General features: G+C 43.3%; 1 protein-coding gene across 6 annotated transcripts in view; it reads right to left on the reverse strand.

Annotated features, from left to right (window-relative positions):
* ENTREP2 (endosomal transmembrane epsin interactor 2) overlaps positions 1-24,926 on the reverse strand; it is a 567,326-nt gene that overhangs the window by 247,961 nt on the left and 294,439 nt on the right. For 5 of the 6 annotated variants that reach the window (XM_054666823.1, XM_054666821.1, XM_063794031.1 and 2 more), the window contains exon 2: positions 17,156-17,212. Coding sequence is in view for 3 of the 5 variants with exons in the window: in XM_063794031.1 (XP_063650101.1) it covers positions 17,156-17,212 (57 nt within the window). In the remaining 2 variants the exon portion in view is untranslated. 6 annotated transcript variants of the gene reach the window in all.

The raw sequence follows: 24,926 nt of genomic DNA on the forward strand, positions 1-24,926 counted from the left end.
CCTTCCCTCGCCCAGCTGAAAGGCAGAACACTTACTCCCGTTTTGGATAACAGTGCAAGCTGTGAGTCATAACTGGTGTGGGAGACAGAGATAGATCATGCCTTTCCCTATTGTTAGTCATTTCAAATAAACTGAATGTATCCTGGTTTGGGGGTGGTGCCTTTAAAAATTTTTTTTAATTTAAAATTTTTTTAGTTGACTTTATTTTTAGAACAGTTTTAGGTTCAAAGCAAAAGTTAGCAAAAGGTACAGAGAGTCCCATACACTCCCTCCCTCCCCAGAGGCACAGCCTCCGCCACTACCACCAGCCGCCAGCAGAGTGGTACATTTGTTAACAACTGGTGAACCTACATTGCCACACCCTTATCACTCAGAGTCCATGGTTTACATTAGGGTCCACTCTTGGTGTTGTACATTCTATGGGTTTGGAGAAATGCATAATGACCTGTATCCACCATTATATTATACAGAATAGTTTCACTGCCCTGAAAATCCTCTGTGTTCCACCTCTTCATTCCTCTCCCCCAACCTGTGACAACCACTTATCTTATTACTGCCTCCACAGTTTTGCCTTTTCCAGAATGTCATATGGTTGGAACTATACAGTCTATAGCCTTTTCAGATTGACTTCTTTCACACTGTATTATGCAAAGTTTCTTCCATGTCTTTTCATGGCTAAATAGCTCATTTCTTTTTTTTTTTTTTTTTCTTTTTGGGACAGAGTCTTGCTCTGTTGCCCAGGCTGGAGTGCAGTTGTGTGAAATCGGCTCACTGCAACCTCCACCTCCTGATTTCAAGAGATCCTTCCATCTCAGCCTCCCAAATAGCTGGGATTACAGGTGCCCGCCACCATGCCCAGCTAATTTTTATAATTTTAGTAGAGATGGGATTTCACCACATTGGCCAGGCTAGTCTCAAACTCCTGACCTCAAGTGATCCACCTGCCTCGGCTCCCAAAGTGCTGGGATTAAAAGCTCATTTCTTTTTAGCACTGACTAATATTCTATTGTCTAATGTACCACAGTTACGTATCCATTCACCTAGTAAAGAACAAGGTTGTGTTTTTTTTACCCCACTGCTCTGGGAATATAGTTTCCAAAAATTATTAAAAAAAATACAGAGCCGCTTTTAGTATTTCTGAAGGCTGCTCTGATTTGTCTTTGTCCTTTAAAAGTCTGCAGAAAAAAAAAACAAAACTGAATCTAATAAAGGTGCTTCTGACATTTCTGCAACCTAAACACGCTTTACTTGGTATCTTCCGTACCCTCACACCAGAAGACGACACCTTTGTTGGTTCTGTTTGTTAAAGACTCAGAAGCCAGGGCCCCAGCACCACCCAGCAACCCCCCGAATCAAGGTGCAGCAGAACCCAGCATTCACGCTGAAACACGTGTCCTGTGCTCTGATGTAGACCCAAATCTAACAGCCATTGACATGAACTGTTAGATGACTTCCGTTATCACCTACTGGGATAAAACCTATTTTGTTTTGGCTAATAAATACTGTTCTATGTCATTATTATTATTATTATCATTATTATTATTATTATTTTCGAGATGAAGTCTTGCTCTGTCACCTAGTCTGGAGTGCAGTAGCATGATCTTGACTCACTGCAACCTCCGCCTCCCAGGTTCAAGCGATTCTCCTGCCTCAGCCTCCTGAGTAGCTGGGACTACAGGTTCATGCCACGAGGCCTGGCTAATTTTTTGTATTTTTAGTAGAGACAGGGTTTCACCATATTGGCCAGGCTGGTCTCAAACTCCTGGTCTCAGGTGATCCACCCGCCTCGGCCTCCCAAACTGCTGGGATTACAGGCGTGAGCCACTGCATCCGACCTTCATTAAATTTAATGTATTATTTAAACTAGGATATTTTTTATCAGCTTTATTGAAGTATAATTTACATAAAAGAAAACCCAACCATTTAAAATGCACGATTCCTGACAAAGTACAGCCTGATAAACTCATATGGCCATGGAAGCACCACCGCAATTAAACTACAGAACATTGCATGTCCCCAGAGTTTCCCTTGTGCTTCCCTGTAGCCATTCTCTTCCCACACCCCAGCGCCAGGTGACCACTCATCTCTCCTCCATCACTAGAATTTCAGAAAAATGGAATCATACAGTATGCAGTCTTTTGTGTCTGGCTTCTTCTATTTAGCCATTTGCTTCTGAGATTCACCCACATTACATGTATCAACAAGGACAATCTTTTTAACCCCAGAAATACTCTGGCTGGAAAGTAGAAAACTATTCAGCAAAAGCTACTGTAGAAAAACACTCCAAGATGATTAAGAACTGTATTCCACCCCTCTCAAATAAGACCCTTGAACAACAAGTGATTCCCATTTTAGGACAGCAAGGAGATTGCTAAGTGATGGATACAATGAATTTATTTTTTAAATATCTTGCTAGCTAAAGACCTTTAAAGATATTTGGAGAGAGATGACATCAGAAAAAGTGGCAAAGACCTAAAAATTCACTCCTCCATAAGAGGAAAAAATAACTGAATGAAATGGTTAGAATCAAGTTGCTCACAACTCTGGAAATTAACCAAAGGCCTGCAGCAACCTTGGAAGCATTTCTTCAAGATGAAGAGCTGAATCTCGGTAAGAACAGTAGGATTTGGGGCATTTTGGCTTGCCCTAGTCCCATCCTCCATTCCTCATCTCTACAGTACCCTTGAAAAATAAAAGCTCACATGCCTGGTGCAGCCTGGAAGCCACTTGAGGGAAGGGAACAAAGCTGGATCTTTTCCAAAGTCCCATTCCCAAATAATTCTCATGATGTGACCATTCTGGTGATTCCCTAGAAGACCATACTTACAAACCTAGTTATATTTGACCTGACCCTGAGCTCACCCAGTGTGAACAGTCTTTTCCCTGGGGGTGACTGTCAAATACATTTATAGGCAAGTGTTTTCACTTTGCAGCTGCCTAATCAGTAGATAATAGTTGGGGCAAACAATATATTAATCTAAACACTTAAAAAAAATCCTGGGGAATAAGATGCCCATAGCGCTTTTGAAACGCCCCAATATATCTCTGGGAATACAGAGTGCCACACGCATGCATAGGGCTGTGCATATGCCCAGGAAAGCCCTGAGAAGGCTCTAAGCTCTCAGATGACAACTGCCTTGCAGAATGTTGAAGGTGTGCCCCAAGAGTCACACAGACCCCCTTGTCAAAGACTGGGAGATGTACTGGCTCCAGGCATTTAAAGAAATCTCTGTCCAATAACTAGGTAACTCCTAAACTAACTTGGTAGACAATTCAGTAGTCACACATGACAAAGAATAGGCTTTACAGAATTCATTCAGAAAAGTCATCAACAATAAACTATAGTGGACAAGAAGAATTTGCTTTCTAGAGGCACCACATTATATTAGTGAAAATGCCCAGTTTTCAACAACAAAAAAAGAGAAATATGAAGATACAAGAAAGCATGGCCCATATTCAGGCAAAAAAAAAAAAAAAAAAAGCAATCAATGTAAGTGATCCCTGGCCTGGCACAGTGGCTCATGCCTATAATCCCAGCACTTTGGGAGGCTGAAGTGGGCAGATCACTCTTGAGGTCAGGAGTTTGAGACCTGTCTGGCTGACATGGTGAAACTCCGTCTCTACCAAAAATACAAAAATTAGCTGGGCGTGGTGGCACATGCCTGTAATCCCAGCTACTCAGGAGGCTGAGGCACGAGAACTGTTTGAACTCTGCCAGGAGGCAAGGCTGCAGTGAGCTGAGATCATGGCACTGCACTCCAGCCTGGGCAGCAGATTAAGACTCCATCTCAAAAAAAAAAAAAAAAAATATATATATATATATGTATATATATATATCTAGCTCACATATACATCTCATACACACACATATATATACACACATACACACACACACATATATGACCCCTGAGAAAGGCATGGTGGACTTAGAAGACAAAGACTTTAAATCAGTTATTTAAACGTATTAAAAGAACTAAAGCAAACTGTCTAAAGAACTAAAGAAAAAGATGACAATGATATCTCACCAAACAGAAAATATTAATGAAGAGATAGAAATTATAAGAACCAAATAGGGCTGGGCATGGTTGCTCATACCTGTAATCCCAGCAATTTGGGAGACTGAGGCAGGAGGACTGCTTGAGGCCAGGAGTTTGAGACCAGCCTGGGGAACATAGCAAGATACTATCATTAACAAAAAAAATACACAAAAATTAGCCAGGTGTGGTAGCACGCACCTGTAATCTCAGCTACTCAGGAGGCTGAGGCAGGAGGGAGAATCCCTTGAGCCCAAAAGTTCAAAGCTGCAGTGAGCTATGATCATACCACTGCACTCTAGCCTGAGAGACAGAACAAGACTCTGTCTGTAAAAAAAAAGAACCAAATAGAAATTATAGATTGAAAAGTACAATAACTCAAATAAAAAACTCTCTATAGGGGTTAAAGAGCAGATTTGAGTAGACCAAAGAAAGAGTCATCAGTTAACCTAAAGATAGGTTAATTGAGGTTATCCAGTCTGAGCAGCAGAATAAACAATGAAGAAAAATGAACAGATCCTAAGAAGTGTGTGAGCCATCATAAAGTGTACCAAAGTGCATGCAATGGAGTATCAACAGGAGAGGAGAGAAAGTGAAAAGGGCAGAAAATACCTTTGAAGAAACTACGGCCAAAGACTTCCCAAATTTGATGAAAGACAACAATCTACACATCCAAGCTGAATGAAATCTGAGTAGAATAAACTCAAAGAGATCCATGCCTAGACATATCATAAACAAACTGTCAAAAGCCAAGGCCAAAGAGAGAAGCTTGAAGGCAAAAGATCAGTGACTTACCACATACAAGGGGTCCGAATAAGATTAACAGCTAGTTTCTCATTAGAAAACATGCAGGACAGAAGGCAGAGCAATGGCAAGAAAAAAAAAAAAGTGTAAACCAAGAATTCCATATCCAGCAAAACTATCCCTCGAAAATGAAGAAAAAATCAAGACATTACCAGATAAGCCAATGCTGAGATAATTTGTCTCTATGGAACCTGCCCTAAAACAAATAGTAAAGGAAGTCTTTTAGGCTGAAATTAAACACACACACACACACACACACACCCAGGTGCACGAGCGTGTGCAAAACTAGATAGACAGTAAATTAAACTCACATAGACATAAAAAGCATGATTAAAGATAACTACATAGATGCTATGGTTTGGATGTGGTTTGTCCCAGTCAAAACTCAGGTTGAAATTTAATTGCCAATGCAACAGTGTTTGGAGGTGGTGTCTTTAAGAAATGATTAACTTAAGTTGGATTAATGTCTTTCTCACAAGACTGGGTTAGTTCTCTGCAGAAAGGATTAGTTTTGATAAGAGTTAATTGTTATAAAATGAGGTTGCCTCTCACGTTTTTCCCTTTTTGCCTTTCCCTTTATCTGCCATGTTTGGAGGAAGCACAAGGCCCTCACCAGAAGCAGGAGATGCGATTGTCCAATCTTGAACATCCCAGCCTGCAGAACCATGAGCTAAATAAACCTATTTTTTTAAATAAATTACCCAATCTCAGGTATTCTGTTATGGCAACATACAACAAAAGGTAAGACATACAGAAAACAAATAGCATACTGGGAGACGTAATAATTCCTCATCAGTAATTACATTAAAAATTAAACTCTCCAATTAAAAGGCAGAAATTTCAGAATGGATTTTAAAAACATGATCCAATTACACACTGTCTATAAGAGATTCACTAGAGTTTGTCAGTAAAAAGTAGAAAATAATATACTGTGCAAATGCTAACCAAAAGAAGTTTGAGTAACTATCCTAGTATTAGACAAAATCATCTTTAAGACAAAAATTGTTACCAGAAACAAAAAAGGACATTTTATAATGATAAAGGCTTAATCATTCAAGAATACAGAACAATTATAGACATATTTGTACATAACAATTGTGCCAGAGTAGCAAAGAATTAGCAAAGAACAACATTCTGAACAGCTGAGCTGGTAGCTCTATACTGAAAAATGAGAAATGTCATTTGCCTAAATTATTGACAACCGGAAGACTGCAACCGAGATCAAGTGCACCCTAGAAAGCCACAGGTTTTCCATCCTGGCTGCATATTGAAATGATCCACAGAGTCTAAAACTATAGATACCCCGGCCCTATGCCAAGAAATCCTGATATAGTGAGTCTGAAGTAACATTTCTTAAAGTGCCCCAGGTGTTCTGAAGTGCAGGCAGGATAAGGAGACACGGGCCTAGAGTGTGAGAGCATGGGCTCTGAAACATACAGCCTGGGTTTCAACCTGAGCTCTGCCTCTTACTCGCTCCAAAAAACCTTGAACATGACTGAACCTTGCTGTACCCACATCATGGAAGAGTGTCTGGAACACAGTGAATGTTAATAAATGTTAGCCATTACTGTCGTTGTCATCATCATCATCATCATCTGTCATCATCATCATTTGCCCAGGACAGGCACAACCTGAGGTACCTCTGAACCCTCACAATGGACACTGAAGTTGGGGAAGAAAGAGACAAATGGCAGCTTTACCTGGTGGAAAATAAGCTCAGCTCTTCCCTCTTGAGCCTGCTTCATCCCCCAGGAAGACTAAAGTGGATCCTGCCAGTCAGCACAACAGAGCTCCCACTTTCAAAGATGGCCTTCACATTCTGGACCATGCATACTAGGGTGGAGTTTAGGAAAGGTAAACTGTGCCACCCTCCCATACCACCACACCCCCGCAAACACACACACACACACACACACACACACACACAAGAAACCAACTAATCCAACAACACCAACTTTCTACCTTCATTAACATAGTCCTTCTTTTGTAAATATAAATAGGACAATGAAAGATGGCCTGATATTGAGTGGGAAAAAAATAGCATAAATAATGACCTAGATGATTAAAGAGACCAATTAACCTGTGGGGGGAGGTGAGAATATCTGATAAACAGAATTCTAATTAATATACTTGAAGGAGATTGCACCCATTAAATGAGTGTTTCATAAAATGTGAACATATTGCTATAAAAAAAGCAATTAGAGAAAAACACAGTTCTTAGAAAATAACATAGCTGTCTGTCAAAATAAAAAATTCAACAGAATGATCAAACAGTAGGATGGATACAGCTGAAATCCAAAGTAGTTATCTAGAAAATAAAATAGAAGTGCCCCAGAAAGTAAAGAAAAAGAGAAAGAAAACATTAGAAAATGTTAAGAATCCCATAGGATCAATTTAGAAGGTAGAGCATCTATCCACTAGGAATTCAAGTAAGAGAAGGCAAAAATAAATAAATAGATAGATAGATAGATAGATAGATAGATAGATAGATAAATAAGAGATACAATCAAAGAATTAATGGAAGAAATTTCCCCAACAATTTTTCTTGAACTATCCAATAGACGAATAACTAAAACTAGTTTAATAATTCACTATGGTCTGTGATAAACAAGTATGAGATCAATACACATAATTTTTCGAGAAATTATAGCAGAAAATACAGTTGGTTCTTGAACAACACAGGTTTGGACTGCATAGGTCCACTTACACATGGATCTTCTTCTACCTCTGCCACCCCTGAGACAGCAAGACCAACCCCTCCTCTTCCTCCTCCTCCTCAGCCTACTCAACTGATGACGATGAGGACGAAGGCCTTTATGATGGTCCACTTCCACTTAATTAATAGTAAATACATTTTCTATTTCTTAGGACTTTTTGAAATGATATTTTCTTTTCTCTAGCTTACTTTGTTGTAAGAATACAGCATATAATACATCTAACATACAAAATATGTGTTAATTGACTATGTGATCGGTAAGGCTTCCAGTCGGCAGTTGCTTACTTGTAGTTAAGTTTTTGAGGAGTCACACATTATACGCAAATTTTCAACTACGTGACGGGTCAGTGCCCCTAACTACCATGTTGTTCAAGGGTTAACTGTATATCCCCTCTCTAAATATTATAGATATTATTTTCCAGGATTAATCTATAAAATCAATGCAATCACAAAATCAAATCATGGCCACTGTGTAACTTTACAAACTCATTCTAAATTTATTGAAGAATGCACAGAAGAGCAAAAAATATGTGAAAATAAGTCATTCGACTTATTATAAAGCTGGACTAGTTAAAACAATGTAGTGTTGTCTTAGAAATGAACTGACAGATTCATTACACAAAATAAAGATTAACAAAGAGACCCATATCTAGCAGTGAGGTGGTGGAAAACATTTCAAATGGCAGGAGAAATATTGAATCGTTCAAAAAAATAATATTGGGAAAATGGCCATCCGTTAGGAAAAGGTAAAGTTAGAGTCTTCATACCATATGTAAAAATAAGTTTTGATTCAATTAAACATAAAAAGAAAAATTAAACATTTTAGAAATAGGTGAATAATTTCAGAATTATGGTCCAAGAGAGATCTTTTAAAGTGTGTATTTTAAAAAGACACTTTGTTAAAAATTAAAAGACAAACAACCTGACAAGACAAACTGGGATAAAATATTAGTCACTTAAAACAGAAAAGTATTATGATCTTAAGAAAAATAAAAAGAAAAAATAAAAATAAGGAAATGAGGAGAGGTCCCCTCCAAGGAGGGACAGTGACAGTGAAGGAGAGGAGTGATTTGAAAGACTAGAAGGTAAGAAAATGATATATTAATAATTTGGTTCAATATATTGAATCAGGTCGGGGTGAGGAAGGAACCAAGGGAACCTGAGTTTAGGTTTTAGAATAAGGCAACTGAAGGAAAGGGAGAAACATTCCTAATGAGATAGGGGAGCAAAAAGAAATTAGTTTGGGTTTGGAGTAGATTGAGTTGGGGTCCTTGTAGGATAAATGCTAACATGGAGGCTCCTCCAGTTTAGTCTCACTAGGCAGATTCATTTGAGTTAACAAAAAACTAAACTATAGACTTCATGTGAAAAATTATAAGATTGTGTTGTGTTTCTGTTTTGCTTTCTTTTCATTCTCTTTATTATTTTTTTATTTTGCTTTCTTTTATTTTTATTTTTATTGTCTCCTACTTGAGTTGCTTTATTGAATCTTCTTTTGTAGACAAATAAGAATCATATAATTGTTTGGATTTAAATGGTTATTTTCAAATTGCATAAAGGTATTAGAAAACAACTTCTTTCCTTGCAATTTTTAAAATGTCCCTTTCTAATTGCTTACATGTTAATACAGTCACACAACAAAATAATATGCAACTGTTTAAAACAGTTTATACTAAGAAATATTAGTGAATGGAGCAACAGTCATGAAATACTCCTAAGCAGAAAAAAAAAGGCAGGTTACAAAATAGTTAGGTGCACTATGAATCTAATTTTCATAAAAATATGTACGCATCTGTGTATGCGTGGGGAAAAATGGAAGGCAAAACAGCAAAATATAATTGTCTATCTCTAAGTGTTGGGATCTGGGATGATTTTTAAAAATTGTCTTGTGTTTTTATGCATTTGCTAAATTCAAAACAGTGAATATTTAATATACTAGAGTTTAAAAATTAAAAAAAAGAAATCTCACACATCAATGTAACACAGTCTCACAGAAAAAATATGTACAAGCAATTCATGGAAGAAATTCAAATAGGTAATGGAATCTTACTATTTGTTTCATTTCAGTCCCATCTATTCTTTGTTTCCTTTTTCCTGTTTTCTGCCTTCTTTTGCATTAATTGGATATTTTTTATGATTCCATTCCATTTCCTTTGTTGGTTTCTTAGCCAACTCTTTGGGGCTTTTGGTTTTATTTTGTGGTTGCTTTAAGCTTTACAGTATACAACTTTAATTTATCATAGTTTACCTCCAGGTGACATTAGACTTCATCAAGTATAGTCTAAGAATCTTACATTGTATACTTCCATCCGCCCTCCTTTACAGTATTTTCATGCAATTACTTATACAAATGTTATAAACCCCACAATACATTGGTGCATTTTTTTTTCCTATTTTTGGTTCTTTGCATGCATTCAGCTTCTTGAATCTGTGGGTTTCTAGTTTTTATTCCATTTTGAAAAAAAATTACTACTATTCCTTCAAGTATTTTTTCTGTTTGCCCTCACTCCTTATTCCACATATATTAGTGTTTCTGGAAATTATTCCACAAAGCTGATTTTTTTTCATATTTTTGTTGAAAAAATGTTTTTTCTCTGTGTTCTTCATTTTGGAGAATGTATATTGCATTGCAATGCCTGTAAGTCCACTAATCTTTTTTCTTGTCTCAAATCTGCCATTAATCTCATCCAGTGAATTTTTTTCTCTCTTACATTGTAGTTTTCATCAGCAGAAGTTCAACTGGGTTTTTTTATACCTCCATGTGTCTACTTAAGTTTTGGAACATATAATTTTAATAACTGTAATCTTTGATTAGATGATAGACATTAGGAATGTTATCTAGTTGGTGCTGGATACTTTTGTATTCCTATGAACGTTCTCAAACTTTGCTCTGGGACACAGGGAAATTACTTGGAAACTATCTGACTCCTTTGGATCTTGCTTTTAATATCTGTTAGGCAGAACTGGAACAGCATTTAGCTCAAGGCTAGTTATTCTCCACTACTGAGGTAAAACTCTTCTGCATGCTGTATACAATGCCCAAGTGAATCATGAGGTTTCCAATCTGGATGGTGGGAAAACCCTAATTTTGTGACTGGCACTTTTGTCTCTAGTCCTCTCAGATAGTTCTTTCATGGCCTCAGTTTCCCTACCTACATGCAAGAGCTGATCAGTAGCAGCTGAATATTCACAGGGCTTCCACTCCAAATCTCCAGAACCCTCTGCTTGAGTAAGTCTTTCCTCTCTGGCACTTTGTTCTGCAAATTCTAGCCACCTTGGACTCCCAGGCTCAGTATAGCCTCCTTAACTCAGCAGGACTGCCAGGCTCTTCCCAGGTTCCTGTGCTGTGGCCTACAAACTTTCTCACAACAGGAGGCTGCAGCAATCCATTCCCAGAGGATCCAGAGGCACACCTTTCTCTACAGTTATGAGAAATAAATACGCGAGAGGAACCTCAGCATCCCTGAACTCTTCCTGGAGGCCACAAATTACAGTTGGAATTTCTGTGCTGCCATCTAACTAGGGTCCCTAAATGCAATGAAGATGATGAGACCCCAGGGTTGCAGGGGCCAGGTGGCAGCTCTTAATTGCCAAAGGCATGGTGGATGTGGTTACTGTGAAGCACAGAGAGCCAAAGCAGCCATCAGAGTAGACTGGCTCACCGAGATCTTTGGTGTTGGCTCTGAAAAGCCCTGTTTCTCTGATTGAGCCGTGATGCATACACGTTTCTGTCTGGGTTGATAAAGCTTAGCAATAAAAATAAACCACCATCTGAGTAAGGCAAAAAGCCAGATCCCTCAAACAATGTAATATAAAATGCAAACAATACTAAACACATTATTGGATCTATATGGTACTCATATTCCCATAGATTAGTGCTTCTTAAAGTAGATTTACTTTGCTTTGAAAAAAAAACTGTCCTAAACTGTAACTAATTTGTTATTGGTAAAAATAAATTCTAAAAAATGTTTTCAATTTCATGGTTATTAGTCTCTCAACAGTATTAGTTATTATGAATAATCTAATATCCAGTTCAGTGCTACTGTACTCAAGGTTTTAAAACTTATACCGCCTGTGATTATGGGAGACTGTTTCCATTATTGATACATAAGCCATCACAAGATGGTTCACTGAATCTTTCAAAAAATCATCTAATCAGAGCTATATAATCTGATTTCTAATTGGCATCCAGCATAATATAGAACCCATTATAGTTTAATGTAAGGAAGACAATGATCTCAATCATAGAAGACACTAAGAACAGATTAAAAAAAAAAACTATCCCAGTAATGTGAAAATACATATTCTTTATTCATGTCGCTAGTTTTCAGCATTTAGAAAGGCACTTATAAAACACTATGGTAAACACACACACACACACACACACACACACACACACACACACAGCATTTCCCTTCTTCCCCTCCCTCTGACATTGCATTCGCCAGCCTACAAAGGGAGGCCTCCCTCACTGAGTGCTCACAGTGGGCTGCTGCTCCCCTCTCTTTGCCCTCCCGCACATCAGTCACTCTGGCAGGGACTGTACAGCTCTCCTTCATCTCGCTCTGTGTGTCTGTAAGTGCAGAATGATGAAAAGAAGGAGCTGCAGCAGGGCTCCGGATGGCCTTGTGCTTGGGAGCCCTGCAGAGGAAAGCTGCTGCCAGGAGAGCAATGGCAGCACCAAAACGCTCCAGCAGCAGGGGCCACTCATGCCTGTACTCAGCCAGCCAGGCCTGCAGGGCGAATGGAGTGGCTGCAAAGACCTTGGAGCTGTGGGCCCAAAACTGCTTCTTCTCACTATCCTGAGGGATACTCCCCTTTCAGAGAGGGCAACTGACTGTGTGGTGTTTATGGAAGGAGTTGGGGGGAGGGCAGGCCAGTGTGTCCCCCTGGGAATGAACTAGAAAACTCACTGCTGCATCTTTAGTTGACACCTCCAGGAAGAAAAAAAAAAAAAAATCATTAGCACAGACAATAAAAGCAGGAGCTTTTATTTTAAAAATCATTGAAATCAAGACTTCAAGTCATGCCAGTGCTAAGTCCCAGGGCAGGGTACTTTGCTTTCTAGGTCTTCCTTTCCTTGCATAAGGTCTCACACGTCATCTGGAAAACCTCAGTTCCATTTTGTGGTCCCTGGGAAACCATGAAGGGCTTAACGAAGGGGAGTGACATAGGCTGGCAGACACTTTACATACCACCCACGGCATCTGTGTGTGTGGAGAACGGATTGGAGAAGAGCCAGCTTTTTGGCACACAGATCTGTTAGGAGGCTACTATATGAGATGCCAGGCAAGGACCTGCCCTAGAATGGTGGCTCAAGGCAGAGAGAAGACAGGGGCAGCTGCATACAAATAAAATGAGTCACGGCCAGGCGCAGTGGCTTACACCTGTAATTCCAGCACTTTGGGAGGCCAAGGTGGGCGGATCACGAGATCAGGAGTTTGAGACCAGCCTGACCAACATGGAGAAACCCTGTCTCTACTGAAAATACAAAAATTAGCTGGGCGTGGTGTGCACACCTTTAATCCCAGCTACTCAGGCAGCTGAGGCAAGAGAATCGCTTGAACCCGGGTGGCAGAGGTTGCAGTGAGCCAAGATCGTACCATTGCCCTCCAGCCTGGGCAACAGAGTGAGACTCTGTCTCAAAAATAATAATAATAATAATAATAATAATAATAATAATAATAATAAAATGAGCCACAAGGAGAGAGCTTGTGAATAAGTATGATGGGTGAGGAAGGAGAAGGATGTCTGAGTGTCTCCCCAGTTTCTAGAATGGGTAGGTGGCGGTGTCATCAACTGAGACAGAAAATACAAAGGGACAAGAAGATGAGGTTGAAGGAATGTAAGCCATGTGATACATAATTAGAGAAGAAAGATAATGTCCACACAGACTACAGTTGGCTGGAAAAAAGGAGGATTTGGGAGTCAGAGAGCTTTGGGTTCAAGTCCTAGCTCATTACTTAAGGTGTGGAAGCCTTGGCCTCGCTTTAAAAACCATTTTAAAAAAAACTCTTTTGAACTTTAAAAACTCTTAAAAAAAAAAAAAAAAGAGTAGGAAAACCTACTCTTGCCAGGACTGTTGTGAGGATAAGGACATACAGGTCCCACTCGATGAATGGTTACCATCATTGTTTACAGTATTTTCTTTGGTATTATTCTGGATAGAACATCTTTGGTCACATTTCCAAAACTCTGCGGTGATGGTTCCTGATGGTTCCTTAGTCAACTCGGCTAGACCACAGTACCCAGATATGTGGTCAAACACTAGTTTGGATGTTGCTGTGAAAGTATTTTTGTAGATGAGATTAAGTTTTAAGTAGACCTTGAACAAAGCAGATTACCCTCCATAATGTAGTGGGCTGCAACCAGTCAGTGGAAAGAAGAGAAAACGACGGACCTCCTGCAGAGAGGAGGGAATTCCACCTGCTGCCTCCCTTCGGGCTAAAGCTGCAGCCTCAACTCTTCCCTCCATCTCCAGCCTGCGGGCCAGCACTGCAGACTTTCGAATTGCCCGTTCCCACAACTGCGTGAGCCAATTCTTTAAAATAAATAAATCTCTCTATATACATATACATACATATATAAAATTTATAATCTAGATATATATATACATCTGTGTATGCGTGTGTATATCTATCTATATCTGCCTCTATATCTGTATATCTCCCATGGGTTATGTTTTTCTAAAGCACCCTAATAGATCTTTATATTGTAGATTTTCCTCGCATCTATTGTGAATGCCTTTACTCCTCATAAAGCCAAAGCCGAGGCTATCTCAATGGTCATGATTCAGAGAGTGAGTTTTTGCTAATGAACCAAAAGATTGCACTGTTGTGGTCAACACAGCAGAAGAACATTCTCATGGTACAGATAAAAAACTACCCAGCAAAATCCATACACTTCCGTCTGCAGTGCGGAACTGCCTCTGGGAAGTGCCTGTCCAGAGAGGCAGTGCCTGCCACAGGTTCCTAGATGGGCCTCATGACAGGCTCTCCTGAATGGCTTGAAAGGCAAGCAATGAATGTCAGTTTCAGGCCAAGAAAATTAAACTGCTAGGGTTCCTTTTCTGTTCTCCATTCCCTTTCACTGACTTGCCAGGTCCCTGAGCCCCTCTGTGAAGCCTGCCACAGGCCACACCTGACCTGGACAGGGGCCAGGGTAGCCTTGCCCTGAACTGAGCCACTGATAGTCAGGAGGTTGCTCCAGCAATTAGTGTCACCCTAATGATACCCTAACCTCCCTACATAAGGCAAGGAAGTCAGTCAAGCCACATGAACCCCTTCTCCTCTGCCTGGGGCTTGGGAAGAAATTAGTCCATGGGAGGTCAGTGCTGACCACCTCCCAGAGAGCAGACTGGCCCTGCTCCAACTATGCGGCAGGGCTGGGGAGCGAGCGCTCTGAACATTCTACTCCTGTAGGTCCAGCTGCTGCTACATCCCCCCACTGGGATGAGTCCTGAGACCCCAGCCTGCTTCCCTGGCTTCCCTGGGACACTCCTCAGCCACCACCATAAGGGGTCCTAACTCCTCGTCAGCTATAAGCTTATGCATCCTGCGTGGTAAAATGCCCAGCCCTGTGAGATTCCTGATGCTGAGGCCAGGGCTGGGGGTGGCGCGCGGGGGTGATTGGGTGATGGACGTCATTTCTCTCTTGTCTTTTCATTCACACACCCACTCTGCGGAAGGCGGCTTTTCCTTTGTTTAGAGAGCTTAATCTGTCTGCACCATGAAGGTGGGTGTGGAGTGAGGAGGCAGCTGTCCCCGTGTCACTGAAGGCAGCGCAGTCACCACACTGCATACCCCGAGGATGTCAACCCCACAGTCAGCCTATTCACTGCATTTCCCCTTGGCACCAAGAGCCAGCTTCAAAATAATCCAGCAAGGGGCTGGGGGGAGGTGGGGGGTGGGGAGATAGTGACAAAACAAGATGGGCCAGATGTTGGCATCTGTTGAAGCCAGAAGAGGAGTACACAGGGGTTCATGACAGCAGTCTGTTTACTTTTACGTATGTTTGAAAAGTTCTAAATAAAAATATTTTTCTAAAAGGAAATTCCTTATATGAGCCGAGATACAGCAGAAGAGGAGCCTTACCTGACTCTAAGGCCACTCCTGTCTTCCCTGATACCATTTCAGGGCGTCATGGTTACTCTCATGAAGGAAGAGGTGTTTTTAATAGACAAATGTGGGTTATTTTTCTATTCCCATTAATATTTACTACATGTCATTATCTCCAAGTCTAATCACTTAAAGAGGAGATTTTAAATAATTGATTAATATAAAAGAAGAAAAATGCCACGCTGTCTTTTTCATTATCTATCAAAACCCAGAAAACTTCTTCCTCTAGTCCTGACACAGACACATACATATATTAATGCATACGCTGAGAAGAACAGGCATACAAATCAATAGACACAAATCTGCTCAGGGCATTTTTCCGAGGGAAAAACCATTAACCTCTCTCCATCTCCCGCGTGGCCTGCTCCTTAGCACAATGCCACGGCAATTCAAGTAACTCTCTTTATTTTACTCACAGAATTTTAGGGTTCCCCCAAAAACACAAAAATCTAACATTTCTTGAACTCTGATAACATATGTTTTGCTTGTGCGATCACACATATGCATGTATAGTGCATAAACAGGCTTTAATGTCTAGATGAAACGCATGCATCCACACTTTTTTTTTTTTTTTTTGAGATGGATTCTCTCTCTGCACCAGGCTGGAGTGCAGTGGTGTGGCGCGATCTCGGCTCACTGCAACCTCCACCTCCCGGGTTCAAGCGATTCTCCTGCCTCAGTCTCCCCAGTAGCTGGGATTACAGACACCCACCAACATTCCCCGGCTAATTTTTGTAATTTTAGTAGAGACGGGGTTTCACCATGTTGGCCAGGCTGGTCTCGAGCTCCTGACTCACTATCTGCCCGCCTCGGCACCCCAAAGTGCTGGGATTACAGGCGTGAGCCACTGCGCCAAGCCGCATCCACACTTTTAAAATGCCCTTGTTGGCTGGGTGCAGTGGCTCACGCCTGTAATCCCAGCACTTTGGGAGGCCAAGGTGGGTGGATCACGAGTTCAGGAGTTCCAGACCAGCCTGGCCAAGATGGTGAAATCCCGTCTCTACTAAAAACACAAAAAAATTAGCCGGGCGTGGTGGCAGGCGCCTGTAATTCCAGCTCTTCAGGAGGCTGAGGCAGAGAATCATTTGAACCTGGGAGGCAGAGGTTGCAGTGAGCCGAGATCATGCCATTGCACTCCAGGCTAGGTGACAGAGTGAGACTCTGTCTCAAAAAGAAAAAAAAAAAAAAAAGCCCTTGGTTCACGCTCAGTCCTTACAGAAGGACAGCAAAACAAAACAAACACAAAGAGGATGCCCTCGGAGCATCTCAGCAAGACACTGAGGGGCACTCTCAGAAGCACCTCCCATGAGAAACACAGCACTTCTCACGAGCCCATCAGCATTCAGCAGTGAGATTTTATCAAGCTCTGCTTCCCGCTGCCTGAAAAGAAGTTGGAATTCTCTTCGCCACTGCCTCCAACCTGCTCACGCATCTGAAGGTGGAACCCTGCTCCAAGGCCACCTGGAGACGCAGGTGCCACTTACCACAAGGGAGAGAGGCCTCTTCCAGGAGACGACACCTATGAGTCCCGACAGCAGCACCTGGAAGGACAAAAGATACAGGAAGGTGAGATGCTTCCGAAACCTTGCATGGGCAATCAAAACACTGTGAACCGTTTCAACCCAGAGAAGGACGTGTGGAACACAGCACACACACAGTGGTGGGGCTACCATGAGCTGCATTTTCACAGCTTGCACCCACTCTGAGAGGCACATTGGTCTCTCAGGGCACCAGGGTGCTATGGAGGGATCACTTTGTGCACTGCGCTAGGTGGCCCGAGAGTGACAGGCTTTCTGAAACACTCCACCCTGGTCCTCGATGTGATTTGGCTGTGCTAGGCACATGCTTGTATTCCTAGCTACTCGGGAGGCTGAGGCACGAGAATCACTTGAACCTGGGAGGCAGAGGTTGCAGTGAGCCAAGATCACACCACTGCACTCCAGCCTGGGAGGCAGAGCGAGACTCCATCTCAAAAAAAAAAAAAAATCACAGAGAACACTATTTGGGGAAAAGGCAAATGCAACCCCACCCACGGGCCACCTGGCCACCTGCCATGGTTGCATGGACCCTGGGCATGGCAGACCCTGCAGGCTCCTTCTCCCCTATACACACTTGGCTCCCCTGATGCACACCCTTCTCTCCCCTCCAGCCCCTGCGAGCCCCTCCCCTTCACTCATCACAGCTTCCCACCTCACCCGTACATAGGCAGTGTCTTCTGATGAGGCTCCAGAACTTTCTAGGCCCTGACTCCAAGCAGCCCACTCCTTTCCCAGGCCAAGTCCTGCCCTTGACCTTGCCTGGGGTCCCACCAGAAGTCATCCCCTCTCTCCTGCCTCCTCCCTACTGTCCTGATCACATGAATACACTGTGACTTCTGTCCCTTAGAAGAACCACTGCTTAGCCCTGTGTCCAGCTCCTGGCCTGCCTGTCTCCTGGGCGGCCTCCTGAGGCCAGGCACCCTGAGGATGACACTGGCTCTGATCCCCACATTCCTGATTTCCTGGTGTCCAGGAAGGGCCAATGGATCATGAAGACACAGTCACTTCCCACCCACTACCATCTATCTGGCTTCAGCCCCACAACTCCAAGGAAACTTCTCCCAAGGTTCCCCAGCAGTCACCAAGTGTAACAAACAAAGCTCGGTCCCCATCACCTGGCTGAGGGCTGAGGCTCCCTCCCATCTGGGCTCCTGCGGCTTCTCGCTCCCCTGCGATTCTTCCCACTTCCCGGGGGCCGCTCTCCTCCACAGCCTCCCTCCTGGCCTCCTCCCTCTCCCCAACCTCTTCCTGGTTTCCCAACACCTGTCTCCTGAGCCCTCTGTCTCCTCTCCCCAGGGCTCTGTGGTGGCTGTCCTGAGGCTCCTCGAGTACCATCCACTGGTGTCTGCACAGGTGATTCTCAGCCCAGGGCTTTGCCATGGCCATGGCATCACACCGTCCACAGGCTCTGCTCCTGGCATCTGTCCAACCCAACATGTCCAAAAATGCAGCTGCAGCCTCCACCTCAGAAGCCCACACTTCCTCTTGCAACCTCTGCTCTCCACAAGAGTACCTCTTCTTCCCCGTCACTCAAGCCGAAATCCTGGAGATCTTTCCCTCTCCCTCACCCCCACGTCCAACCAGGGAGGAACAGGAGGCTAAGGCTCACTCAACAGGGCAGCATGTGAGAAGGCCGAATTAAAAGGAAGGTGTTTGCAGACCAGGTCTCCTGTGAAGACAAATTGCTCACGCTTGCCACTGTGGGCACAAGCCAGGCATCCGGGCACTGGCTGGAAGGGCTTGGCTGCATGTCCCCTGAGACTCCAAAAGCACTGGCCAGACCCGGGAGGAGGGCATGATGCTGACAAACTCACAAGGTCCCCTTGGTCACAGACTGCAGTTCACCCTCAACCACCTCCACAGGGGGCAGAACCAGGTCTCAGACACAGCAGCCACTATCACATCCTGCACCATGCTAGTCTAGTATCAAAAACATCTGGCCACAAAACAACAAAACAACAACAAAAACATGAACCAAAGCACGCACACCAGGGCTCTGCTCCCAAGCCTCTCACACGTGTATTTTTTCTGCAACGCTCACAAGTCCTCCAAACACAGTTACCGGCGACAGACATTATTTACAGCCATTTCCCACCTCCCGGGTCCCCTCTCATGGCCATGCCACCCAGGCTCCTTGCCTCGCAGTCCAGTTCCAGCCCTAGGGAAATCCTTGACCAATGTCTCTCGTGTCTCTCAGGGGCTGTGTCTCACTAACTCTCCTTCCAAATGCCCCTGAAACCTCTCTCTTGCCTTCTGTACCCAACATTTGAACCCAGTGGGCACACCATGTTCCCATGTCATTTCATAGTCAGAGGACACCGGCCTTTCTTGGAAGGAGTTGACCATTCCCGCCGGAGCTCTCACCATCATTTCATGTTTGACATTTTAGACCCTGACCTCACTCCTCCACCCCCACCTTCTTCTTTTTGTGAATTCAAAATTTCTGACCATAATGCCATCATGTTTTGAGCTCATGGTATAGTTCAGGGGCCACTCCGTCACTAAGCAGGATCCATTCTTCTGCTCAGCACCCTCCATTTCCCGGTTCATCTCTCTCCCCTCTGCCGGCACGCTCCTGTTTCACCTGCCTGATGACAGCCTTGTCCACTCGCTCTTGTCTCCACCTCCTCCCTCCCCACTGAAGCCATCCTGGATGCCTCCACCAAACAAACCGCATCTCCCTGGCCTGACAATTTAGACCACAAAGCTAGGTCCCTGATTTTCCAGCACTGGAGGCACCTCCCTTGGTGGCCCCACTCCTGTCCAGGCCACTCTGGGCACCTCCAGGGAGGCTGGCAAGGGAGGAAACTGCACAGCAGCCACTGTGTGACTCACCTACAAGCCACAGAGCTCTGTGGGCTATCTTCCTTCCACACCCAACCTCCGAGACAGCCCCCATCTTCCAGCACTCCCTTCCTGTCCCCAGCCCTCCCGGCCCCAGCCTCAGCCCCCGACTCTTCTTATCCCTCAAGTTGAGGGCCACGTTCCGGGACTCTGGCTCTGACCCTGCCATCTGCCTAGGATGAAACTTCCAAAAACTGTCTTCCGTTTTTCCACACACCCCAACAATGGCCTCACCCAGACTAAGCCTGGACAGATGGTGAGAAGAAACATCCCCTAGAAAATGGCGTCTTCTACTTCCCATGTCTACCAGATGAAATCTTACCCGTTCTTCAACCATGGCCCCACCCTCCTCACTCACGAAGAGCCCAGGGGGCCCATCAGATCCCCAAACTACCACCAGAGTCCTGCAGGCATCTTTAATAAACTCAGATCGAACGCCTTGACCTATTCTCAGCTGAAGCGTATTAAACTATCAAAATTCTACAGTGACTAAGTCGCTTGTAGCAGGAATTTCACGGGAAGTACATAAAACCTCCAAATCGTAGCCACTACTCCACCTACTTCTAAGCCTGAAGGAAGTTAATATTGCTTTTACCTTATTAAGCTACAGGGAGAGTTCTTGACCTTCCACATTCCCATAAGCAAAGCTATCATTCCACAAATCCCCTCACAGAATTTGACTTTCAACAAACACGGGTGACTTGCTCACTGAAGACAATGTGCATTTCCCAAGTATCATTAATAACTACAACTAGGAATGGATCAAATTCTCCTACACAAAGCAAAAGAAGAAAGCCATTAAACTTGGTGTGGCAGGCAGAATTCTAAAATGACCCCTGGTGACCCCTGGCCTTACAGAATGCTCTCCCCTGAGTAAGAATATGATGGGCTGTCACTCTTGCGGTCTTCCCCCAGGGACATGTTCAAATAACATGGCCCCAGCAACACTCTGGTTGCAGCCTTGTGAAACCTGGCCAGGTGACTCTTCTATGGGAGGGGGGCAAGGAAATGCTGGGTAGAGAAGGGTGGGGTGCCTGGCGAGGGCTCCACCCTCAGGCCTGTGCCCATGGACCTAAGTGAGAACGGGCAGTCCTGTTTTCATGCCCAAATGTTGCATCTTCCAAGACCACTCTGGCCTCCCATGCCCCCCATCCTGTGCCCATAAAAATCTGAGACCACAGTGGGCACGGACACAAGCAGCTGGATGTTGAAAGGAGGAGAAGGGCACACCAACAGACACCAGCAGACACTGGCAGGCCACTGACGGCAGGATGACACAGAATTTGGTCGAGGGCAGTCGGAGGAGAGTCCAGCCACTGGCCGGCCTGACTCCAGGGGAAGACACCTTCCCACTCCATCCCCATTTTGCTCCCCATCCACTTCACTGAGAGCTACCTCCACCACTCAATTAAACCTCACACCCTTCCTCCAAGCCCACGTGTGATCTGATTTTTCCTGTACACTAGGGCAAGAACCAGGACACAGAAAGCCCTCTGTCCTTGTGATAAGGCAGAGGGTCTAACTGAGCTGATTAACACAAGCTGCCAGCAGATGGCAAAACTGAAAGAGCACTCTGTAACACACACCCACTGAGGCTTTGGGACCTGCAAACACTCAACCCTAGATGATGCCGTGGAGATGGAGCCCCAAAACACTCCCCAAAACCTACCCATCTTCATGTTCCCCCTTGGAGTTTGAACAGCGGGGCACCGAAGAAGCAAACCACACCCGTGTCACACGCCCGGTGAGGGGGATAAGGGAACTCCTCCGGTTTCAACTCTACTAAGCAAGGTCCAGACTCCTAACCCAAGAAAACTACGAGGTATTAAGTGAGTGTTGTGTCAAGCTGCAAAGTTTATGGTCATTTGCTACACAGCAACAGAAAACAATTGTTATGGACTAAATGTATGTGACCCCCCAAAATGTAGATGTTGAATCCCTAACCCCCAATGTAATGGTATTTGGAGATGGGGCCTCTGGGAGGTGATTAGGATTAGACTGAGTCATGAGGATGACGCCTTCACGATGGGACTGGTAGCTCTATACGAGGAAGAAAACGAGCTCTCACGCTCTCCGCACACACACAATGAGGAAGACCATTAAGAGTGCAAGTCAGTTATTGGTGTATAAAAATGCTTGTGATTTTTGCACATTGATTTTGTATCCTGAGACTTTGCTGAAGTTGCTTATCAGCTTAAGGAGATTTTGGGCTGAGACGACGGGGTTTTCTAAATATACAATCATGTCGTCTGTAAACAGGGACAATTTGACTTCCTCTTTTCCTAATTGAATGTCCTTTATTTCCTTCTCCTTCCTGATTGCCCTGGCCAGAACTTCCAACACTATGTTGAATAGGAATGGTGAGAGAGGGCATCCCTGTCTTGTGCCAGTTTTCAAAGGGAATGCTTCCAGTTTTTGCCCATTCAGTATGATATTGGCTGTCGGTTTGTCATAGATAGCTCTTATTACTTTGAGATACATCACATCAATACCTAATTTATTGAGAGTTTTTAGCATGAAGGGCTGTTGAATTTTGTCAAAGGCCTTTTCTGCATCTATTGAGATAATCATGTGGTTTTTGTCTTTGGTTCTGTTTATATGCTGGATTACATTTATTGATTTGCATATGTTGAATAACAGACAAAAAGAGAGCCAAATCATGAGTGAACTCCCATTCACAACTGATTCAAAGAGAATAAAATACCTAGGAATCCAACCTACAAGGGATGTGAAGGACCTCTTCAAGGAGAACTACAAACCACTGCTCAACGAAATAAAAGAGGAAACAAACAAATGGAAGAACATTCCATGCTCATGGATAAGAAGAATCAATATCGTGAAAATGGACATAATGCCCAAGGTAATTTATAGATTCAATGCCATCCCCATCAAGCTACCAATGACTTTCTTCACAGAATTGGAAAAAACTACTTTAAAGTTCATATGGAACCAAAAAAGAGCCCGCATTGCCAAGTCAATCCTAAGCCAAAAGAACAAAGCTAGAGGCATCATACTACCTGACTTCAAACTATACTACAAGGCTACAGTAACCAAAACAGCATGGTACTGGTACCAAAACAGAGATATAGACCAACGGAACAGAACAGAGCCCTCAGAAATAATACCACACATCTACAACCATCTGATCTTTGACTAACCTGACAAAAACAAGAAATGGGGAAAGGATTCCCTATTTAATAAATGGTGCTGGGAAAACTGGCTAGCCATATGTAGAAAGCTGAAACTGGATCCCTTTCTTATACCTTATACAAAAATTAATTCAAGATGGATTAAAGACTTACATGTTAGACCTAAAACCATAAAAACCCTAGAAGAAAACCTAGGCAATACCATTCAGGACATAGGCATGGGCAAGGACTTCATGTCTAAAACACCAAAAGCAATGGCAACAAAAGCCAAAATTGACAAATGGGATCTAATTAAACTAAAGAGCTTCTGCACAGCAAAAGAAACTACCATCAGAGTGAACAGGCAACCTACAGAATGGGAGAAAATTTTTGCAATCTACTCATCTGACAAAGGGCTAATATCCAGATTCTACAAAGAACTCAAACAAATTTACAAGAAAAAAACAACCCTATCAACAAGTGGGCGAAGGGTATGAACAGACACTTCTCATAAGAAGACATTTATGCAGCCAACAGACACATGAAAAAATGCTCATCATCACTGGCCGTCAGAGAAATGCAAATCAAAACCACAATGAGATACCATCTCACACCAGTTAGAACGGCCATAATTAAAAAGTCAGGAAACAACAGGTGCTGGAGAGGACGTAGAGAAATAGGAACACTTTTACACTGTTGGTGGGACTGTAAACTAGTTCAACCATTGTGGAAGACAGTGTGGCAATTCCTCAGGGATCTAGAACTAGAAATACCATTTGACCCAGCCATCCCATTACTGGGTATATACCCAAAGGATTATAAATCATGCTGCTATAAAGGCACATGCACACACGTTTATTGCGGCAGTATTCACAATAGCAAAGACTTGGAACTAACCCAAATGTCCATCAATGATAGACTGGATTAAGAAAATATGCCACATATACAACATGGAATACTATGTAGCCATAAAAAAGGATGAGTTCATGTCCTTTGTAGAGACATGGATGAAGCTGGAAACCATCATTCTCAGCACAGGAACAGGAACATTCTCACACAGGAACAGAAAACCAAACACCGCATGTTCTCACTCATAGGTGGGAATTGAACAGTGAGAACACTTGGACACAGGAAGGGGAACATCACACACCGGGGCCTGTTGTGGGGTGGCGGGAGGGGGGAGGGAAAACATTAGGAGATATACCTAATGTAAATGACTAGTTAATGGGTGCAGCACACCAACATGGCACATGTATACATATGTAGCAAACCTGCACGTTGTGCACACGTACCCTAGAACTTAAAGTATAATTTTAAAAAACAATAATAATAATTAAAATATCTAGGAACTATGAAAAAAAAAAAAGAATGCAAGTCAGGAAGGAGCCCTCACCAGAAACCAAGCTTGCCGACACCCTGATTTCAGACTCCAGCTTCACCAACTGCGAGAAAATAAATTTCTGTTAGGTCACTTAGTCTATGCTATTTTGTTATGGCAGCCTAAGTAGACTAAGACACTACGACATCCCGAATGGGACACTGGATTGTTGTTCCAAAACATCTGCTTTCTCCCCAGACCTCTCCAGGAGGGGCAGCACAGGCTTCCCTCCCCACACCCCCCTCCCCAATCCTGGAAACACTGACACAGCTCCCAACACCAATGCTTGAGCGCTTGGAACTGACTGTGCATGCATTGCTTGCTGTTCATCAGTGAGCTTCTGTGGAGCCAAGTTGGAAAACTTTTC

Source organism: Pan troglodytes, chromosome 16 (genome assembly GCF_028858775.2).
Source record: "Pan troglodytes isolate AG18354 chromosome 16, NHGRI_mPanTro3-v2.0_pri, whole genome shotgun sequence".
NCBI lineage: Eukaryota > Metazoa > Chordata > Mammalia > Primates > Hominidae > Pan > Pan troglodytes.